At 42.8% G+C, this 20585-nt stretch overlaps 1 protein-coding gene across 3 annotated transcripts in view; it reads right to left on the reverse strand.

Moving 5' to 3' along the window:
- THSD4 (thrombospondin type 1 domain containing 4) overlaps positions 1 to 20585 on the reverse strand; it is a 701089-nt gene that overhangs the window by 535395 nt on the left and 145109 nt on the right. For all 3 annotated transcript variants that reach the window (XR_006742686.1, XM_045587370.1, XM_036457096.2), the window contains one exon: positions 8006 to 8108. Coding sequence is in view for 2 of the 3 variants with exons in the window: in XM_045587370.1 (XP_045443326.1) it covers positions 8006 to 8108 (103 nt within the window). In the remaining variant the exon portion in view is untranslated. The remainder of the gene's footprint in view (positions 1 to 8005; positions 8109 to 20585) is intronic.

Consider the following 20585-nt stretch of genomic DNA (forward strand, 5'->3'; position numbering starts at 1 on the left):
TTCTACTGATTGCAAACAAACAAACAAAAGGAATGCTAGCTATTACAAATGTCTAGCTTGCTTCCTCAGATTCTGAACCTCTCTGACAATTTCTAGGCCCAACAAAGCCCTATGATCCTTAATTATTCTAAAAAAATGACATTATGAATATGAGTCTATTTTCCCTAAAATTTTCTTGTTCCTCTATGGTTATTAATAAAGAGTATCTATAGTAATAAAATGATAATAATATATTAATTAAACCGGATAGACTGGACATCTTTCCTAATGTTCTTTCGGACAAAGCCACAGTGGTGGGGGTTGAGGCAGAAGCAGTTAGGGGTGATCAGGCAGGCAGGCAGAAGTGGTTAGGGGCGATCAGGCAGGCAAGTAGAAGGGTTAGGGAGATAAGGCAGGCAGGCAGGTGAGCAGTTAGGAGCCAGCAGTCCCAGATTGCGAAAGGGATGTCTGACTGCAGGTTATTGGGCCTAACCTGGCAGTCAGACATCCCCTGAGGGGTCCTGGATTTAGAGGATGCAGGCCGGGCTGAGGGACCCCCCCTCCTGTGCACAAATGTCATGCACTGTGCCTATGCTCTCTCTCTATATATGAAAGGCTAATATGCAAAGTGTCCCCTCAGGAGTTTGACTGGGAGATTGGGAGTTTGATGGCTTGCAATGACATGTGATGACCATCAGGGAGCGGTGTGGAGTGAAGGAAGGCCCCAGCCAGCAGCCTGGGATGGGAGGCTCTGGCCGGCAACCGGAAGGCCCAGATCCACTGGCCAGGCCTAGGGACCCTACCCTTGCACTAATTTCTTGCACTGGGCCCCTTGTTTAAAATAAAATAGGGGAGGAAAAGGTGTGTGGGAAGGGCAAACCTTAGTTTGGTATCTCTGAACTTACTTTATCTTAAAAGATAAGATAGAAAATAGGTATTTTTCTTCCTCTGGGAGAAAGTATATTATTGGTTCCACATGGTAAATTTACATTGGTTCTAAATGTCACTTTTAGGAACTAGAGAGGCAGAGGGGAAAAAAAGAGATTATTGGCCTTTTTAAAGTATAATTTATATATAATAAAATGCATACATCACAAGTGTACAGTCTGACAGACTTTGACAACTGTATAACAACCACATAAGTCACATACAGAATACTACCATCACTCCAGAAAATTCCATCATGCCCCTTTCTAACTAATCTTTCCCCATTCCTAAAGACAAACATTGTTCTAATTTCCATTGGCATAGCTTAATTTTCCCTGTTTTAGAACATCATATAAATGGAATGATGTACTCTTATATCTGGCTTATTTTGCTCAATATAATCCTTCTGAGATATATCCAGGTTGTTTATCAGTAGAGTGCTCTTTTTTATTGTTGAGTAATACTCCACTGTATAAATGCACCAGTTTGTTTATTCAGTCTCCTCTTGATAGATATTTGGGTAGTTTCCAGATTGGGGCTATTATTTAAAAAAATAAAAAGCTGTTGTGACTAATCTTAAATCCTCTTTATGGACACATGATTGCTTTCATTTCTTTTGAATGTTTTTTAATGGTGAAGAGTTTTTCTATAGTAGCTTGCTGAGAAGCAATAATATACTTGCTCCCGGAGGGTCAAAACTGACTATTTTCCATCTTTTCTTCTAGGATATAGTTGGCTCAAATAACCCTGTATTTCTCTCTATAAACTTCATTCTCTCAATCTATAGACATTCTCATTTCGCTACCATTCTAAGCAAATATTTCTCTTTCCCCTTAACCTAGCAAAAACTCCAAATAAATCTTCTTCATGGCAGTTTTTAAAAAGAAAGCTAGCTGTACTCACTGATTATACTCATCAGTAATGTTCCCAACAGCCCATTCTAGTCTTATTTTCTCAGTTCTCATTCTCCCTTTGACCTCTGCTCAGCTGTATTTACTGTGACCCCTCCCTCTACTGATAATGGCTAAAATTTAATTACTCAGGTAATTTTTACAATGAAAACAGGTACATAAAGACTCATCTTAAATGCTCACACTACACAAATCCTGGCTACCATACACATTGCATGAGAGTAGAGATTCAGTAGCCAAACTCTGGGATTTGAATTTGGCTCTTTCACTGACCACCTGGGTGACCTTAGGAAAGTTATTTAACTATTTTCTGTTTCCTCTGTAAAATTAGGCTGATAATAGAACCCACCTCACAGGGCTGTTGTGAAGATTAAATGAGTTAGCATTTGCAGTTGTGTCTGGTTTTTAACAAGCACTCAACAAATACAATTTCTGTGATCTCACTTTGACCTCATTGTGGTGTATATAAGAGAACTTTGTAAACCACAATACTTTATTAACACAGGAAATGCTATAAGGCAGTACGATGCCTTGACGCCCTCTCTTCTCCAGCTTACTTAATGGTTGAGCCTCTTTCCGCTGCTTCTTTAATGTGGACATACTCCAAAGCTCCTTCCTTGATCCTCTGTCTGCATGATTCTTTAAGGACTTATCCTTCATGGTGGCTTTAATTATGACATCAAGGTCAAGGACTTCAAGTATAGGTCTACAACTCTAAAGTATATCTCTTAAACTTCAGTTTCCATCTCCAATTTCCTGCTAAGCATCTTGTTACCATTCATTCAAATTCAACACATTTAACACCAAAATCACTGTTTTGTTTTCACAAAGAGGTTGCTTCAGGATTTTGCTCCTCATTGATGTACTAATATGCTAAGTAAATGTATCCTAGTCTTGCCAAATATTCTTAGGGAAGTATAAGAGACCTTAAGAAAGAATTGTGAGGGTATTTTTGAAATACTAAAAACTTCTCTTGTTTCCCTAAGGCTGCCCAGTACACTCTGAATGATCCATGCAGGAGGGGTGTATTGGGAGAGGACTGAAAAGTCCCTGGTTCGATTCCGGTCAAGGGCATGTACCTTGGTTGCAGGCACATCCCCCGTGGGGGGTGTGCAACAGGCAGCTGATTGATGTTTTTCTCTCATCGATGTTTCTAACTCTCTATGCCTCTCTCTTTCTCTCTGTGAAAAATCAATAAAATATATATTAAAAAAAAAGAGTACATACCTGAGTTGCAGGTTCAAACCCTGGCCCCAGTTAGGCACTTGCAGGAGGCAACCAAATGATGTCTCTTTCACTTTGCTTTTCATTGATCTCTCTCTCTCCCCTGCCGAACACTGTCTCCCTTCTACTCTCTCTAAAATCAAATGGGGAAAATATCCTCAGGAGAGGGTTAACAACAACAAAAATACATGAATCTCCTTATCCCAGGCTTCCTCCATCATGCACCACACTTTTGATGATAATTTCCATGTTTGTTTGTTTTTTTTGCATCCTTGCCCCATACCCAGCATGATATCCATGCCAGGGCAGACTGCTGGTCTAGTAGAGAAATCTGAAGCTCATCTGGACACCTGGACCACATTCCATCTCTGCAACTCAGAGCTTTAATCAAGAGAAGAACTTGATCTAAGTGGCTCAGAGCCCTGTGGCTCATAGAGACTGGCACCTTCAATATTCCCTGCAGCAAAATCTACTATTTTTGCAAGCAGCCTAATAAAAATCACCTGGACTTAAAGAGAAAGAGAAGGCATGCAGGAAGTTCTATCAAAGCGTCCTGTCTGTGTTAGTCATTAGGGTTGCTCATAGATATTCCATTTCTCCTCCTTCGAGAATATGTGGGATGGTACCTCCCTGCTACACTTGAGGTAAAGTGTGACATGCACCATGCTTTGGTCAATGAAATGAGAGCAGAAGCTTTAAGAACTCATGCCTGATGCACTTGCCCTTTCCCTGCCTCAGTGGAAGCATAAGTTATGATGCTGCTTCTACCAGCCTGAATACCACATACTTCATTACATATGAAGCATACCAAGAGACAAACTTTTGTTTGTGGAATCAATAGGATTTGGTTTTTATTTGTTTGTTTGTTTGTTTGTTTGTTTTTTGTTATTGCAGCATATGCTTGTTACTCCTGACAGATACAATGGCCCTATTCATGCGACCAGCTGGCAACTTCCAATTTCTGTCCTAGCCTCACCTCCGACTTTTAGATTTCCACTCTGTTCAGTTCAGTCTCATGGCTCGTTGGTGTACTTAAGCTACCCAAACCATGTTTTATGGGTTAAGACCTACTGCTGTACAGCCCTCAGTAACTCAGCAAACTCTGGACTCTAGTGCTGCCCAAACCCAATACTCTAGGCCTGGAAACAGGCACAATTTTACCCAACTGCAGCACCTGAATAGTCTTCCTATTAAAGTGTCCCATTCTAGCTAAGTTGAGCATATAAATTTATTGTCCAAAGTGGTTTTAAGAGGGAAAAGGGAGTGGGATGAAAGGCTTACTCATCACTGTTCTAGGCAAACAGGGATGCTTCAGCCCCTGAATTCTACTCTGTCATCTTCACAATAGAGGTCTGGGGCTGTGAGAAAAATTCCTAGAAGCCTTCTCTGGGGATAGATGACCATTCACAGGAAATGTGATTAAAGGCCTAAGAAAAAGCATGTGGTAAAATTAATGTGTTTATCAGAGAGTGAACTCTGCTTTTACTATTCCATGTGCCCTTGGACCAAATGGGTGTAGCTGTTTTCCCTACATGCAAATAGCAATAGATATCCAAACAAAACCAAGAGCCCATGCAAAAATCCAGCCATAAAGTATGAACACCCTGCAGAAACATTAACAGCATCTTCCTCCCACGGGTCATTTCAGAGGAAGAAGGACAAAATCAAGAAAACAGTCTTAGCAGCAAAAGTAACTATTTAAACAAAGCCACAGTTGATGCAACTTCAGTGGCCATGGGCCCCTCCTCTACTAGGCATGTGAAACATTAAAACTCAGTGAATATTTTTTTTAAATGCTGAATTATCTAGGTAAAGTAACACATTGTAGAAGACAGTTAATTTCTCTAATCTGCTGCTATTCTGCATTTTTCTTTATGTTATGAATCATAAGGATTCTAATTGGCTCCTTCAAAATTTCAGTGATCAAGAAATATATAATGATTTTCATAGAAGATTCTGTTTTTCAGTCTGTCCCAAAACCCACTTCCCCAGGGCTCCGTTTTAGGTGATATGGGTCACCAACCACAGGGTTGTCACATTACCTGAGCTAGTCCAAGTACTCCCATGTCTGAACTCAAGTCCAGAGACGGGAATGTGAGCCAAACAAGATCATAGTGTGTTTTTTCTGAATTGAAACCATCTCTGGGCATCTTAGATTTCTAAGCTACTATACCATATTACCACAAACGGGATGGTTTATAACAACAGGAATTTATTCTTTCAGAGTTCTATAGGTTAGAAATCCGAAAGCAAGGTGGTGGCAGGGCCATGTGGGGAAGAATCTTTCCATGACTCTTCCTGGTTTCTGATGGTGCCAGCAGTTCCTGGCTTGTAGCCTCTGCTTGGGTCATCGCATGGTCACATCTCCCCTCTATCTCTGTACCTGGGACTTCACAGCTATTCTCCTTTCTGTGTATGTCTCTAGTCTCTTGTCTTTTTACAAGGGTTCCTATCATACTGGATTAAAGGCCTACACTACTTCATTATGTCCTCCTTTATAGTTACATCTTAATTACATCTACAGACCCTATTCTCAAAAGAGATCATAGTCACAGGTACCAGGAACAGGACTTCCATATACTTTAGGGGGGACACAAATGAACTCATAACACTAAATGAATAAGAGTTTCTCCCACTGATTGCCATGTAAGCCTGCCCACACACCAGAGAAGTAAACAGAACCACGAGATAGAGAAAGACCGGAAAGAAAAGGTCCTATGCTATTCAATTCCTTGAATGCATCTATGTGCCAAGCCCAGTCCACTTCTTGGATTTCCCAACAGCATGACCAACAAAATACCTTTCTTATTTAAATCCATTTGGAATGGATTTCTGACACAATCAAGAGTTCTAATTAATATATCTACCAATGAACAATACTATATGACTGGCATGAGCAACTACTGTTGAAATTAAGTGATGGGTATATAGGAGCTTATTATTATGGTAATATACACTGAGTGGCCCTATTATTATGATTTCTGAATGCATAATAATCTGGCCACTCAGTGTTTGTGTGTGTGTGTGTGTATAGATAGATAGATAGATATTAGAGGTGGCCCAGTGCATGAATTTGTGCATGGCTGGTCAGGCCAGCCTGGCCAGGTGGAGGGGACATGAGTGGTTGGCCAGCCTGCCTGCTGGTTGAACTCTTGGTCAAGGGGACAATTTGCATATTAGCCTTTTATTATATGGTATATACACTGAATGGCCAGATTACTATGCATTCATAGATCATAATAATCTGGCCACTCAGAGTGTGTGTGTGTGTGTGTGTGTGTGTGTGTCTGTGTATCCTATCTAATAAACAGTAATATGCATATTGACTATCACTCCAACACACAAGATGGCTGCCCACATTGATCAAAGATGACTGCCCCCATGTGGACACAAGATGGCCACGACAAGATGGCTGGCAGGGGAGTGCAGTTAGGGGTGATTGGACCAGCAGAGGAAGGCAGTTGAAAGCAACCAGGCCTGCAGGGGAGAACAGTTGGAGGAGGACCAAGCCTTCAGGAGAGGACAGTTTAGGGGAAGCAGGCCTACAGGGGAGGGCAGTTGGGGTGGGCTAGACCTGCAGGGAAGAGCAGTTGTGGGGAACAGGCTTGCAGGAGAGAGCAGTTGGGGTGACCAGGCCTGCAGGGGAAGGCAGTTAGGGTAGACTGGGCGAGCAGGGGAGGGCAATTAGGGGAAACCAGGCCAGCAAGGGAGGGCAGTTGGGGGTTACCAGGCCTGCAGGGGAGAGAAGTTGGGGATGACCAGGCCTACAGGAGAGGGCAGTTAGGGCCAACCAGGCCAGCAAGGGAGGGCAGTTTGGGGTGACCGGGCCTGCAGGGGAGAGAAATTTGGGGGGATGAGGTTGGCAGGGGAGCAGTTAGGCGTCAATCAGACTGGCAGGGGAGTGGTTAGGGGGTGATCAGGCTGGCAGGCTAAAGCAGTTAGGGGAAGTCAGGCAGGCAGGCGAGTGATTGGGAGCAGGCAGTCCTGGATTGTGAGAGGGATGTCTGACTGCCCGTTTAGGTCCGGTCCCATCAGGACCGGACCTAAACGGGCAGTCAGACATCCCTTTACGGGTCCCAGATTGGAGAGGGTACAGGCTTCAGGCAGGCAGGGCTGAGACCCCCTTCTCCCCCCCGTACACAAATTTCATATATATATATATATATATATATATATATATATATATATATATATATATAACTTTCTAAAATGAAAAAGTTAAATGTTAAATCTAGGGTTAAAAATAAATTTCCCCAAGACTCATGCTTAAAATCCAGTACAACTTTGGAGCCTGCTTTCTTTGTGATGGAAAGAAACAGCTCAAAATTTAACACTTCTCAATCCAAAACCCATGCTAACATCTGGATTTCAACAAAGATAAATGGTTCTGGGACCCAGAGAAGCACTGACAAGCTCTACCAAAATTGGATCTTCTGTCAGTTTGAAACAGCAGGAACCTTGGTCTATGGACAATGCCTGCCTATCACATTTCATCTCTGGAAATAGCATGTGAGGCTCCTCTCCCCCAACCAGGAAAGTCAAACAAATGCTAACGCTGCATTCCTGCAGTTTTCTTAAGCCATCACACCAGCCCTGGCAGCAGAAATCAAGGAAAAGGGGAACTCTATTCTGCTCACTCCTCACAACCTTAGTTTGAACCTCTTGCTCTAACCCATACCCCTCAAGCCCTGTCCTGACACACTCACCCAGCCTCCTCAGATTCTGCTTGTTCTATTAATGTCTCACCCATGTGACTGATGGTCCAGAGATCACCTGAGCTGGTCTACCTTTGGAGAAGACCTCTGCAAGCTCCGCTCTGCCCAATGGTCATATTCCCTCCTCTATTGCCACTCTGGTCAGGATGACCAATTCCTCCAGCATCAACCTGAAGGCAACAGGATTAAAAAAAAACCACACAAACAAACAAAAATAATTCCTACAGACAGGGCTGGGTTTATACTTACCTTCTGCAAATGGTTCCCATTCATAAAAGCGGCCCATGAATGGCTTGTTGTTGTAGGATGCACACTGTACCTCCCGAATACTCCTACTGCTTTCTGGACACACCTAATAAAGCAAATAGTAAATATGCAATTAGTGTCCACATATATCTTTCTGTAGCCCCAGTCAAATCCCAGGAGACTGCTCCAACTTTAAATACCAGTGCTCCTCTAGCAAAACCAGGACTTCTGAAAATGTGCTGATTTTACCTACATCAAACATTTTAAGTACAAATTCTAAGGCTTCACTCCTAGTTCACTAAATCAGAATCTTTTTAAAGACACTAAATTTTTAGCAACTCCCCAGTTAAGTTTTAGAATCTGAAAACCACTAACCTAAACCTTCTGCTCCTGACAAGTTGGTCTGCTCACTTCCCTCTTAGAGGTCATCCATTTCTCTTTTTGGTCATGCCATTCATGTGTACAGCATAATATTCTCAGAAAACATGTATAGAGAGAGCCCTTACCCTGTGCAGGCACTGCTTTAAACATGTTGACTCATTTAATCCTCACAACAATCAATGAGGCAGATAGAGTTTGCAGACTTCTCACAGGTGAGCAAACTGAACATGGAGGAGCCACACAGCCAGCGAGGACAAAGGCTGGATTTAACTCCAAGCAGTCTGGTCCCTACCAGGCTGCATCTCAGTGTCCTCCCCACCTTGTTTACATTCTGGTCTAAATTCTCTCCACCACCTAATGAAGGACCTCGCAGCCTTTAGCATACAAAAGCATCACCCAGAGATCTCCTGGAAATGCAAATTCCTACATCCCTCTCCCAAGGCTTATTCTTCAGTAAGTCCGGGATGAGATCCAGAAATATGTATTTATCTAATTATCCAGGTGATTCTGATATTCTCAACTAGTCAAAAAAAAAAAAAATCAGCTCCCTATGGCTTATTTCTTATTTGTAAATACTACAAAAGAGCAAAGAGTGACATAAAATACATAAATGTGAAGTAAGATAGTAAGATCAGGATCTCTCATCCAAATCATGGATAAAGTATGTATGTAAGTGTATATATATATATATATATATATATATATATATATATATATATATATATATTTCTAAGAGGAAGGGAGAGGGAGAGAGAGCTAGAAACATCAATGATGAGAATCATTGATCAGCTGCCTCCTGCACGCCCCCTACTAAGGACCAAACCCACAACCTGGACATGTGCCCTTGACTAGAATCAAATCCAGGGCCCTCAGTCTCCTAGCTGATGCTCTATCCACAGAGGCAAGCCAGCCAGGGCTGATCAAGCACTGTTAAACCTAGCTACACTCTGTTTAAGTGTGGAGTGTGTGTGTGTGAGTGTGTGTTTTAATAATTAGGAAGGAGAAGAAAGGAATCTGGCCTTTAAATATTAAAACCCTGTATATAAGAAGTCTTTGGAATAAACTGTATATATCAGAAACACCATGTTTCCTGGAAGATGAGAGAACAGGAAAAGGAATGAAACCAGGTAGGAGGAGAGCATCTCCTGTTCAACAAAGGGCAGTCGGGGAGGCTGCTGGTGCAACCCTGCAGCAGCCTGAGCCAAACCCATGGAGCAAAAAGCCATGCAAAGTAGAACATGATGGAGACTGGGGGGAAAAATGAGCTCTGACATCAGTGAGTAGCTGACAGGCCAGAAGGGCTCTGGAAGCCATGCTACTGGAGGCCCCAAAGTCGAATGCCAGGTGTCAGGGAAGATTTGGTGTTAATACCTTTTACAACCTTTTGGCCAGAATCAGAATTCAACTAGGATGTGATCAAGTTGGGCAGCTTGAGAGAAGTCATCATCCTTGCAACCATAAGCAATCACAGGGCTTTTGCTCAAAATACAGATTTTCTGGCCTCACACCATGAGAGGGTGGGGGAAAAGGCCTAGGAATAGATTCTGGACTTGCTCTCATTTCACATTAGTTATGGGTTAAGTGAGTCCTTTCCTGATACCAGACTGCACAGTCACACCCAAACCTCAATTTCACTCCAAATTCTGTAATATGCAATCATAAAGTGGTAGAGCTGTGAGAATCAATTCCAACCCCTTTGAGGAAACTGAGGTCTGGAGAAGTGACATACTTTGCCAAAAGCTGCACAGTGATCAGAGACAGAGTCCAGAGCACTGTCACCCACTCTGGCTATAAAAAAAAGAGATCAACTGCTGGGTGGCAGATTTTCTAAGGAAACCAGACCAGAGCAAGTAGGCTAAATGTCCTTTTCTCAAATAACCACATCTATGTAAAGCAACCTACTCTGCCATGAGGCCTCAGCAAGAAACTACCCTTAATCAACCTGCTGGCAGTTACCAGTTACCAGAATTGGAAGCTGCAGACCACAAAAACTTGGCCAGTCTGCTTAATCCCTTTCTCTGAACCCATGAACCATCAGAATCATTGTGAATTGTTCAGAATTTGATGATATAAATGTCTATTTTACCTACAACACATTAAGTGAAAAAAGTGCTAAAATGATTATGTGGTGTGTGTGTGTGTGTGTGTGTGTAAAGAGAGAGAGAAGTTTAAAGTGTTATCTCCAGAAGGTGAGTTATAAACATTTTCTCTTCACAATTAACTTTTGGTTTATTTATACTAACTTTTCTGCAGTAAATATGTAATAATTATATAATAAAATATATATCAGAGTTGAGCTCTCCCAAACACATCTGGCCTTAGCCACTTCACATGTGCTTCTAGTTTATAACCTCATGGTGTGTTTCACTGTCTCACTCCTGCCTGGTGCTGATTACATTCATATGCATCTGCCAAGCCAACCAGTTATAGATGGGTCATTCAGGATCCCCTTTCTCTGGTTATCAACCAGTACTTTATATTTGAGCACAATCTGAGGCAGGAGGACTTAGGTGGCATTCATTTCACAGTAGGGGGTCGCCTACAATTGTCAGGAAGCAGCCAAGCCCAAAGGTTGACTATCCAACTAGCAGTTAGCATGGGGAGGTACAGTAGGAAGTAACAAGGTACCCTGGTGATCCTGAGCAGGGACCCACATGATGACAGGCAAGCTGCCAGTTAGAAGTAGGGCACTACTTCCTGGAAAGGAGAGGGACCTGGTAAGAGAAATGCAAGGCTCACAGGGCCCAGATGTGGAAGTGAGTTACTGAGACAGAATTATGGTGCAGATGAAAAAGCAGAAGCCTGTGTGGTGGTGGTGATGATGATATTAAGAACAGGTAACTTTTATTGAGTACTTACTAAATGACAGACACTCCACCATGTGATTTATGTACATTAGTTCAATTAATCCTCATGACACTTACTCTACTCATTTTACAGATAAGGAAACAAAGACAACAAAAAATTAAATGAACTGCCCAAGATCATGTATAGGGCTAATAAATGGTGGAGTCAGTATCTGAACCTAGGCACTTTGTGTCTAGAACACATGCTAGTAACCACTATGCCATGATCGCCCTTGAGACTGTGTGGACAGCAAAGTTAATAAACAAAGAATTTTCAGACAAGAGGGCCTTGAATGCTGTCAGGAGATATCCTAGAGGCCAAGGTCAGATTCAGCCTCTGAGGTACGGTGAAGTGGTCCCAGTGTTAGGAGCTGGAAGCTCTGGGCTGAGGATGAAAACCAAGCTAGGGTGGAGAAAATGTTTCAAGTTTCTTTTGTAGTTTAGTTTTTGCTTGTTATACTATTATCATTACATGATCTCTCAGTTTACAAGCTCTCTAAAATTAACATTTCATTTCACATTACTTATGGGTTAAGTGGTCCCTTTCCTGATACCATAGACTGAGTCACCCTCACCTTATCAGTAACTGTTTGTTTTACATTGTGAGCTAGCTTTGGCAGATTTTCTGCAGACAGCAGATTCTTTACATGGTCATAGATTCTTGGAATTTTCAGACCAGAAAACTGTAACAGGGAAAAAGTCATGTTGATAGAGATCAGACTCACTCAGGGTAGGGCCAGTAAAGACTGGAGCTTTGGAGCCAAGTGATACCCCCTGGGAAATAAACTCCTTCAAATGAGTCTCTTCTGCTCAAAGAAGGAGAGATATATCCACTGGTCTCATACAGAAAGAGGAAGAAAGATGCACTTTAATATAAAACTCGCAGGTCCTGTCCAAAGTTCCATCTAGACAACTGTCCGGGGTTGCTATGAGTCACAGAGTGTGTTATGGAAACTGGGGCTGTGTTTCCAGTGACCCTGGTTAATAAGAGATAACAATGAACTCTACCCATTTTTCACTGTTTAAGAGGCCACTGTTGGTGATCACACAGTTAATTTTTGGTAATTAATTACTTTCAGTTCCCCAGGAGACTAAAAAGCATCACCTGCAACGAAAGCGGCACCAGGGAACGTGAACTTGAAGTGTGCATAAGTAAAATATGCACTTTTTTAACCATTTGCATTGCTCTGGATTCAATCAAAACACCAGCTATCATAGCATCATATGCTGTATTTAACATCACCACAATGAGGAAATCTAAAATAAATAAATAAATAAAAAATCTAAAAACTATCCCCACAGTACCATAAGAAAGTGGCTATGACCTCAGGCAAAGCACTTTGCTTCTCTAAACCTAAATTATCGATATTCTATCACTCCCACCTCCCAGGGATTTTGTGAGAATTAAATTAGTAATACATTAAAGTTTCTAGCTCATAGCAATGCTCAATAAATGTTAGCTGAATTGGAATCTAAATAGACATCACAGATGAAAACACCAGTTCCAGAAGCTGTAAATTCATAAAAGGTAGATGTTTGGAGAAAATATCTTCTCCTTTGTTTTCCAGCTATAGAATAAAGTAACCATAGACCAACATTTCCTACAAGTAATTCATCACATTTTTCAACAAATATATTTATTATCTGCTTTCTCAAGCTATTTGGAACAAACTCAACTTTGCAAAAACTCTTCTGCCACCCCACCACTGCCAACACACCTCTCATGGAAAGATAAGAATTTTTATGAAGCCATAATTATCCTAATCCCAAAACTAGACAAAGGCACTTCAAAGAAAGAAAATTACAGGCCAATATCCCTGATGAACACAGATGCTAAAATTCTCAGCGAAATGTTAGCAAATGGGATCCAGCAATATATTAAAAAGATCACACACCATAACCAAGTGGGGTTTATTCTGGGGATGCAAGGTTGCTACAATATTCACAAATCAATAAATGTGATACAGCACATAAAGAAAATAAAAGATTAAAATCACATAACCATATCTTTAGAGGCAGTAAAAGCATTCAACAAAATCCAGCAACATTCTTTGATTAAAAACTCTCAGCAAAGGAGGAAGAGAGAGACCATACCTCAACATAATATATATATCTTTATTATAGGCAACATCATTCTCAATGGGCAAAAACTAAGTGTTTCCTATAGGCAACATCATTCTCAATGGGCAAAAACTAAGTGTTTCCTATAGGCAACATCATTCTCAATGGGCAAAAACTAAGTGTTTCCCTTAAGAACAGGATCAAGGCAAGAATGTTCATTTTCAACACTCTTATTCAGCACTAGAGGCCTAGTGCACAAATCTGTGCACCAGTGGGTTCCCTCAGCCTGGCCTGCGGGATTGGGCTGAAACTGGCTTTCCAAAATCCCTCGAGCTATCTCAGATTGCAAGAGAGTTCAGGCCAGGCCATGGGACTTCACAGGTACACAGTCAAGGCTGGGGAGGGATATGGGAGATAGGCTTACCAGGGAGGGACTGTGGAAGGGCTCCAGGGCTTTTCCGGCCCATCTCGCTCAGTCCCGATTGGCCAGACCCCAACAGCAGGGTAGTCTACCAGTAGAGTGCCTGCCCCCTGGTGGTCAGTGCACATCATAGCAAGTGATTGAGCGGCCTTAGCATATCATTAACATATTATGCTTTGATTGGTTGAATGAATGACTGGACACTTAGCATATTAGGCTTTTATTAGAATAGTACTGGAAATCCTAGCCACAGTGATCAGATAAGAAGAAGAGATAAAAGGTATCTAATTTGGAAAGGAGAAAGTAAAATTGTCATTATTCACAGATGACACAATATTGTACAAAAAAAAACAACCCCTAAAGACTCCACCAGGAAACTACTAAGCTTAATAAATGAATTCAGAAAAGTAGCAGGATACAAAATCAACATCCAGAAATCAATGGCATTTTTAAATACCAATAATAAACTCTCAAAAAGATAAACTAAAAAAAATCCTATTTACCATTGCAACAACAAAAAATAAGATACCTAAGAATAAACTTAACCAAGGAGGTAAAATATCTGTACTTGGAAAACTATAGGACATTGAGAAAAGAAATAGAGGAAGATACAAACACATGGAATCACATACCATGTTCATGGATTGGAAGAATTAACAATACTAAAGTGTCCATACTACCCAAAGCAATCTAAAGATTTAACATAATCTCTATTAAAATACCAATGGCATGTTTCACAGATCTTGAACAAATAGTCAAAAAATTTATATGGAACCATAAAAGACACTGCAGCAATCTTGAGAAAGAAGAATAAAGTTGGAGTGATCACAATACCAGATATCAAACAATACTATGAAGGCATTATAATAAAACAGTCTGGTACTGGCATAAGAACAGGGACATAGATCGATAGAACAACATAACAGAGACCCCAGAAATTGACTCTCACCATTATGGTCAATTAATATTTGACAAAGTATGCAAGAACATACCATGGAGTAAAGACAGTCTCTTCAACAAATGGTATTAAGAAAATTATATAGACACATGCAAAAAGATGAAAGTAGACCACCAACTTACATCATACACAAGAATAAACTCAGAATGGATAAAAGACTTAAATGTAAGCCATGAAACCATAAAAATCCTAGAAGAAATAATAAAGTCTCAGACATATCACATAGCAATATGTTCCCCAATGCATTTCCTAAGGGCAAGGGAAACAAAATAGAAACAAAAAGGGACCACACCAAAATGGAAAAGCTCTGCACTGCAAAAAAAGCCACCATCAAAATGAAAAAGTAACCAACTCTATGCAAGAACATATTTGTTAATGATACATCTGATAAGAAGTTAATATCCAAAATATATAAAGTGCTCATTCAATTCAACAAAAGATAAACAATCCAATTAAAAAATAGGCAAAGGCCCTAAAAAGACACCTTTCCAAAGTGGACATACAATGGTCAAGAGACATATGAAAAAATGCTCAAAGTGACTAATCATCAGATAAATGCAAATCAAAACAACAATGAGATATCACGTCACACTTGTCAGAATGCTATCATCAACAAATCAACTAACAACAAGTGTTGGTGAGGGTGTGGAAAAAAGGGAACCCTAGTATACTGCTGGTGGGAATGCAGAATGGTGCAACTACTTTGGAAAACAGTATGGAATTTCCTAAAAAAAAAAAAAAATTAAAAATGGAATTCCCATTCGACCCAGTGATCCCATTTCCCAGAATATATCGCAAGAAACCTGAAACATTTATCAGAAAGAATATATGGCTGAAACCGGTTTGGCTCAGTGGTAGAGCATCGGTCTGCGGACTGTAAGGTCCCGGGTTCGATTCCGGTCAAGGGCATGTACACTGGTTGCGGGCACATCCCCGGTAGGGAGTGTGCAAGAGGCAGCTGGTCGATGTTTCTCTCTCATCGATGTTTCTAGCTCTCTATCTCTCTCCCTTCCTCCTCTCTGTAAAATATCAATAAAATATATATATTTTAAAAAGAATATATGCACATTTATGTTCATAGTAGTGCAATTTATAATAGCTAAGACTTGGAAACAATCCAAGTGCCCATCAGTAGATGAGTGGATAAAAAATTCCGGTACATTTACACAATGAAATACTAAGTGGCAATTAAAAAGAAACAACTGTTACCATTTGCAATAGAATGTATGGACCTGGAGAATATTATGCTGAGCAAAATAAGCCAGTCAGAGCAAGGTAAGTATCACATGATCTCACTTATATGTGGAATCTAATGAACTAAATAAACTGATAATCAAATATAGATCTAGAGACAGAAGCATGAACAGACAGCTGAACCTCAGAGGGAAGGCAGAGGAAGGTGAGTGGAAAGAGATCAAACAATTTATATGCATAATAAGCCATGGACACAGACAATGGGGTGGTGAAGGACTAGGGGTGGACAGGAGCTGGCTGGAAGAGGTTAATGGGGGGAAAAGGAGGACCTATGTAAAACTTTTAACAATAAAGATTTTTAAAAATGGGCAGACATGTCTCTAAAGAGGATATACAAATGGCCAAGAGACATATGAAAAAATGCTTAAAGTCACTAAGCATCACAGAAATGCAAATTCAAATGACAATGAGATATCACCTCCCACCTGTCAGAATGGCTACCAAAAAATTAAAAATGGAACTGTCATTTGAACCAGTAATCCCATATCTGGGAATACATCCTAAAACTCCAAAGCACCAATAAAAAAAGAATATATACATCCCTATGTTCATAGCAGTGATATTTACAACTAGAGGTTCAATGCACAAAATCGTGCACGGGTAGGGTCTAGGCCTAGCTGGTGATCAGGGCCAATCTTGGGGGCAACCTGTGGACTGATCGGGGGCCTCCCCTCGCTGGCACCTGTCTTGGCTGGCCTAGAGCTTGTAGTCTGGGAGCAACTTCTGCATGAGCATCTGCTCCCTGGTGGTCAGTGTGCATTATAGCAACCAGTCATTCCACGGGTTGTTCAGTCAATTTGCATGTTACGCTTTTATTATATAGAATAGCTAAGATCTGGAAGCAGTCTAAGTGCCCATCAATAGAAGAATGGTTAAAAAAGCTGTGGGACATTTACACAATGGAATACTATACAATTGTAAAACAGATCATCTCTTACCATTTGGGACAGCATGAATGGACCTGGAGATTTTTTTAAAAATATATATTTTATTGATTTTTTTACAGAGAGGAAGAGAGAGGGATAGAGAGTTAGAAACATCGATGAGAGAGAATCATCGATCAGCTGCCTCTTGCACACCCCCTACTGGGGATGTGCCTGCAACCAAGGTACATGCCCTTGACCGAAATCGAACCCGGGACCTTTCAGTCTACAGGGTGATGCTCTATCCACTGAGCCAAACAGGTTTCAGCGGACCTGGAGATTATTGTCTAAGTGAAATAAGCCAGTCTTAGAAAGACAAATACCACATGATCTCACTTATTTGTGGAATCGAACAAAATAAATTGACTAACAAAATAAGACCTGAAGCATGGAGGCATGAAACAGACTGACATACCTCAATGTGGGGTTAAGGGAGTGAGAGGAGATAAAACAACTTATATGCATAACCCATGGACACTGAGGGGGTGATAGGGGCTGGATGAAGGAGAATAAAGGAGGATAAAATAGGAGACATATGTAATACTATCAACAATTTAAATATATAAAAGAGAAACGTGCAAGTTGACCGTATCTCTGTTACACCCACCAGCCAAACAGAGCTAGTATGCAAATTAACCCAACAGAGATGGTGGTGGCCATGGAGCTGGAGCAAGCAGGAGGCTTGGGTTGCCCCTAGTGATGGAAGAAGCCAAGCTTTCCACCTGCCTTGGCTGGTCCTGGCTGGCCCTGGCCTCCACTCAAGGCTACAAAGTTTCAATTATAGAAGGTAAATAAATCCTAATACCTCCTTCCAGCCACCTGTGGCCTTCACTCAAGGAGGCACTAAGAAAAAAAAAAAAAAAAAAAAAAAAAAAAAGGAGAAACTCAGAGCCTGGGTCACCAAGGGGACATGGCCAGCCTGCAAACGGCCATCAGCCCCTCACCCAGGCTGGTCAGGTACCACTCACCCTGAAGGGGGCTTGGCCAGCCTGCAAAGAGCCATGAGCCCCTCACCCAGGCTGGCCAAGCACCACTCACCCTGAAGGGGGCTTGGCCAGCCAGCAAAGAGCCATGAGCCCCTCACCCAGGCTGGCCAAGCACCACTCACCCTGAAGGGGACGTGGCCAGCCTGCAAAGAGCCATCAGCCCCTCACCCAGGCTGGTCAGGCATCCCAGCAGGGACCCCCACCCTGAAGAGGGTGAGGCAGCCTGAAAATTGCCCTCAGTCCCTCACCCAGGCTGGCCATGCCCCCATGGAGTAACAGTCCGCTGGTGGACGTGGTCATCCTGCAAACATCAGCCCCTCACAGAGACCAGAAGGGGGGCCAGTTGGGGGTGAGCAGGCCTTCAGTGGGGGGGTCAGTTGGAGGTGATCAGGACAATGGTGGAGGGGAGGAGTTGGGGGTGGGCAGGCTGGCAGGGAAGGTAGTTGGGGGAGAGCACAATGGCACAGGGGGCAGTTGGGGGTGATCAGGTTGGTGGGGGAGGGGGTTGTTGGGGGTAAGCAGAGCAGCGGGGGGGGGACAGTTGGGGGCAAGCAGGTCATCATGGGATCAGTTGGAGGTGATCAGGATGGTGTGGGGGGCAGTTTTGAGTGAACAGGCCAGCAGATGGGGGCAAGCAGGCCAGTGTGTGTGTGTGGGGGGGGGAGGTGAGGGTGAGCAGATCAGCAGGGAGGACAGTTGGGGGCAAGCACACTGGCACAGGGGACAGTTGGGGGTGATCAGGCTGGCAGGGGCATTTGGGTGAGAGCAGGCAGAGTGGTTAGGGGCAATCGGCAGCCAGGAGGGCAGGTGAGCAGTTATGATCGAGCAGTTCCAGATTGCAAGAAGGATGTCTGATTGACAGTTTAGGTTCAATCCCTGTAAATCAGCAGTAGGACATCCTTCAGAGGTCCTAGATTGAAGAGGGTGCAGGCCAGACTGAGGAACACCCCCCCCCCCCCAATACATGAATTTTGTGCACCAGGCCACTAGTATATATAATAAAAGCCCAGTGACCATTATGGCAGGACAATCAGGACGACCAGTGTCTATGATGCACACTGTGGCAGCCAACAGGATCAGGGCATCTGAGTTGGAGATGGAATGGGGAAGCTTACCTGGTGGCTGCTGCCGTCCGCATGGGCCATGCATAGCAGCTGGGCATCTGGCCCTGAATGGAGCAGCAGCAGGAACAGGGGTGGCAGGGCGCAGGGGGTGGCAGCGCCCAGGAACCAGGAGGCTCGAGGCCTGACCTGGGTGCTTACTCTGCCCACGTGGGCCCAGCAGCACCAGCATATGGGGCATGGTCACTGTGAGGTGCTGGGGTTACATAGCCAACCAAAGGGAAAGCAAACTGGGAGGGTGAGGCCCTGGGTAAGCCAGAGCCCCGAGCAGCATGGGTGTGCCCTCATTGGCCATGCAACAGGATCTCAGAACACATGTGGGATGGATGGGGCTGGAGCTGGAAACCCTGGCAACGTGGGTGGGGCTGTAGACCTGTACCTTTCTGGCCTTGGCCTTGGAATTCTGCAGGTGACCAGTGTACTGGCTACCAGTGTATCAGAGGTTATCCCCACTTCAAGAGAGAGGACATGGTGGAAAGTGGCAAGGCCACATGAGGGATAGGAAATGTTGTGGCCATCTTCGGGAAACACACCTACCATGATACTCAATAACTATGAATAGATAATAATCTTTGGTCTCCGTTTTACAAAAGAGGAAGCTAAGACTCAAAGAAGGGATCCTTTCACACCTCACCTATTCTCATACCTGACCCTGTGCAGCATTGTTTTAGTTTGAAAGTATAGGATCCAAAATGTTTTTAGATCTTTGCTGTTTTAGACAGGAAAGAATTTAGCACAGGGAATTGGTGCTTGGGAAATCATCAGAAAGCTGTAGGAGTGGCTATTAGGCTGGGATCCCAAGGAAAGACTCCCTGGCCAGCGGGAGGAGCTGCCCCCTCAGCCACAACTGAATTCTAGGACACTCTGGCACAGCTGTGACCCGGGGATCGGGAAACTGCTGCCCCCGCAAGTGCCCTCCAGCTCCTACAAAACAGGTCCCTGGGCACTGCCTCTGCCACTACTGCCTGTGCACAGCCTGGATACTGCTGCAGAAAACCTCCACATCTCTGCAAACATGATCACCAGCAGGAAGATGCCTCTGCTCCACTTCTGCCTTAAAAATATTGTGCAAGTTCATCCAATCAGCAGAAATGAATTTATATCCAGAAACTGAGCTGCAAAGGAGTTTGGGCAGTTTTATAGTTTAATGCAACATTTTTAAACAAAAAACAATGTGCAGCCAAGTTTTATTTTATCCCAAATGCAATTGATAGACTATTAGAACCATCTGCAGATGTTTTGAAATATATGCAAATATTCTTAAAAGGGATGTGTATATCTGGTGCTGCTGATTTATAAAGGAGGCATTGGACCATCAGCCTGGGGCTGATTGGGGCTGCTGGGGAAAGGTTGGCTGTGGTAGCACACTGACCACCCAGATGGCCAGGAGGAGGACCCCATCTGTGCAAGAATTCGTGCATCAGGCCTCTAATATCTAATAATAGAGCAATATGCAAATTAGTCATCATTCTGCTACACAGGCCACGCCCACCAGCCAATCAGGGTGATTATGCAAATTAACCCACCCAAGATGGCAGTTAATTTGCATATCAAGGCAGCATAGAAAGAAGCCAAGCCTGCAAAAAAGAGTGAAGCTGGGAGAAGCAAGCAGGGCAGGGAGAAGGGAGGAAA

This window comes from Pipistrellus kuhlii, unplaced genomic scaffold, assembly GCF_014108245.1.
Source record: "Pipistrellus kuhlii isolate mPipKuh1 unplaced genomic scaffold, mPipKuh1.p scaffold_m20_p_1, whole genome shotgun sequence".
Taxonomy (NCBI): domain Eukaryota; kingdom Metazoa; phylum Chordata; class Mammalia; order Chiroptera; family Vespertilionidae; genus Pipistrellus; species Pipistrellus kuhlii.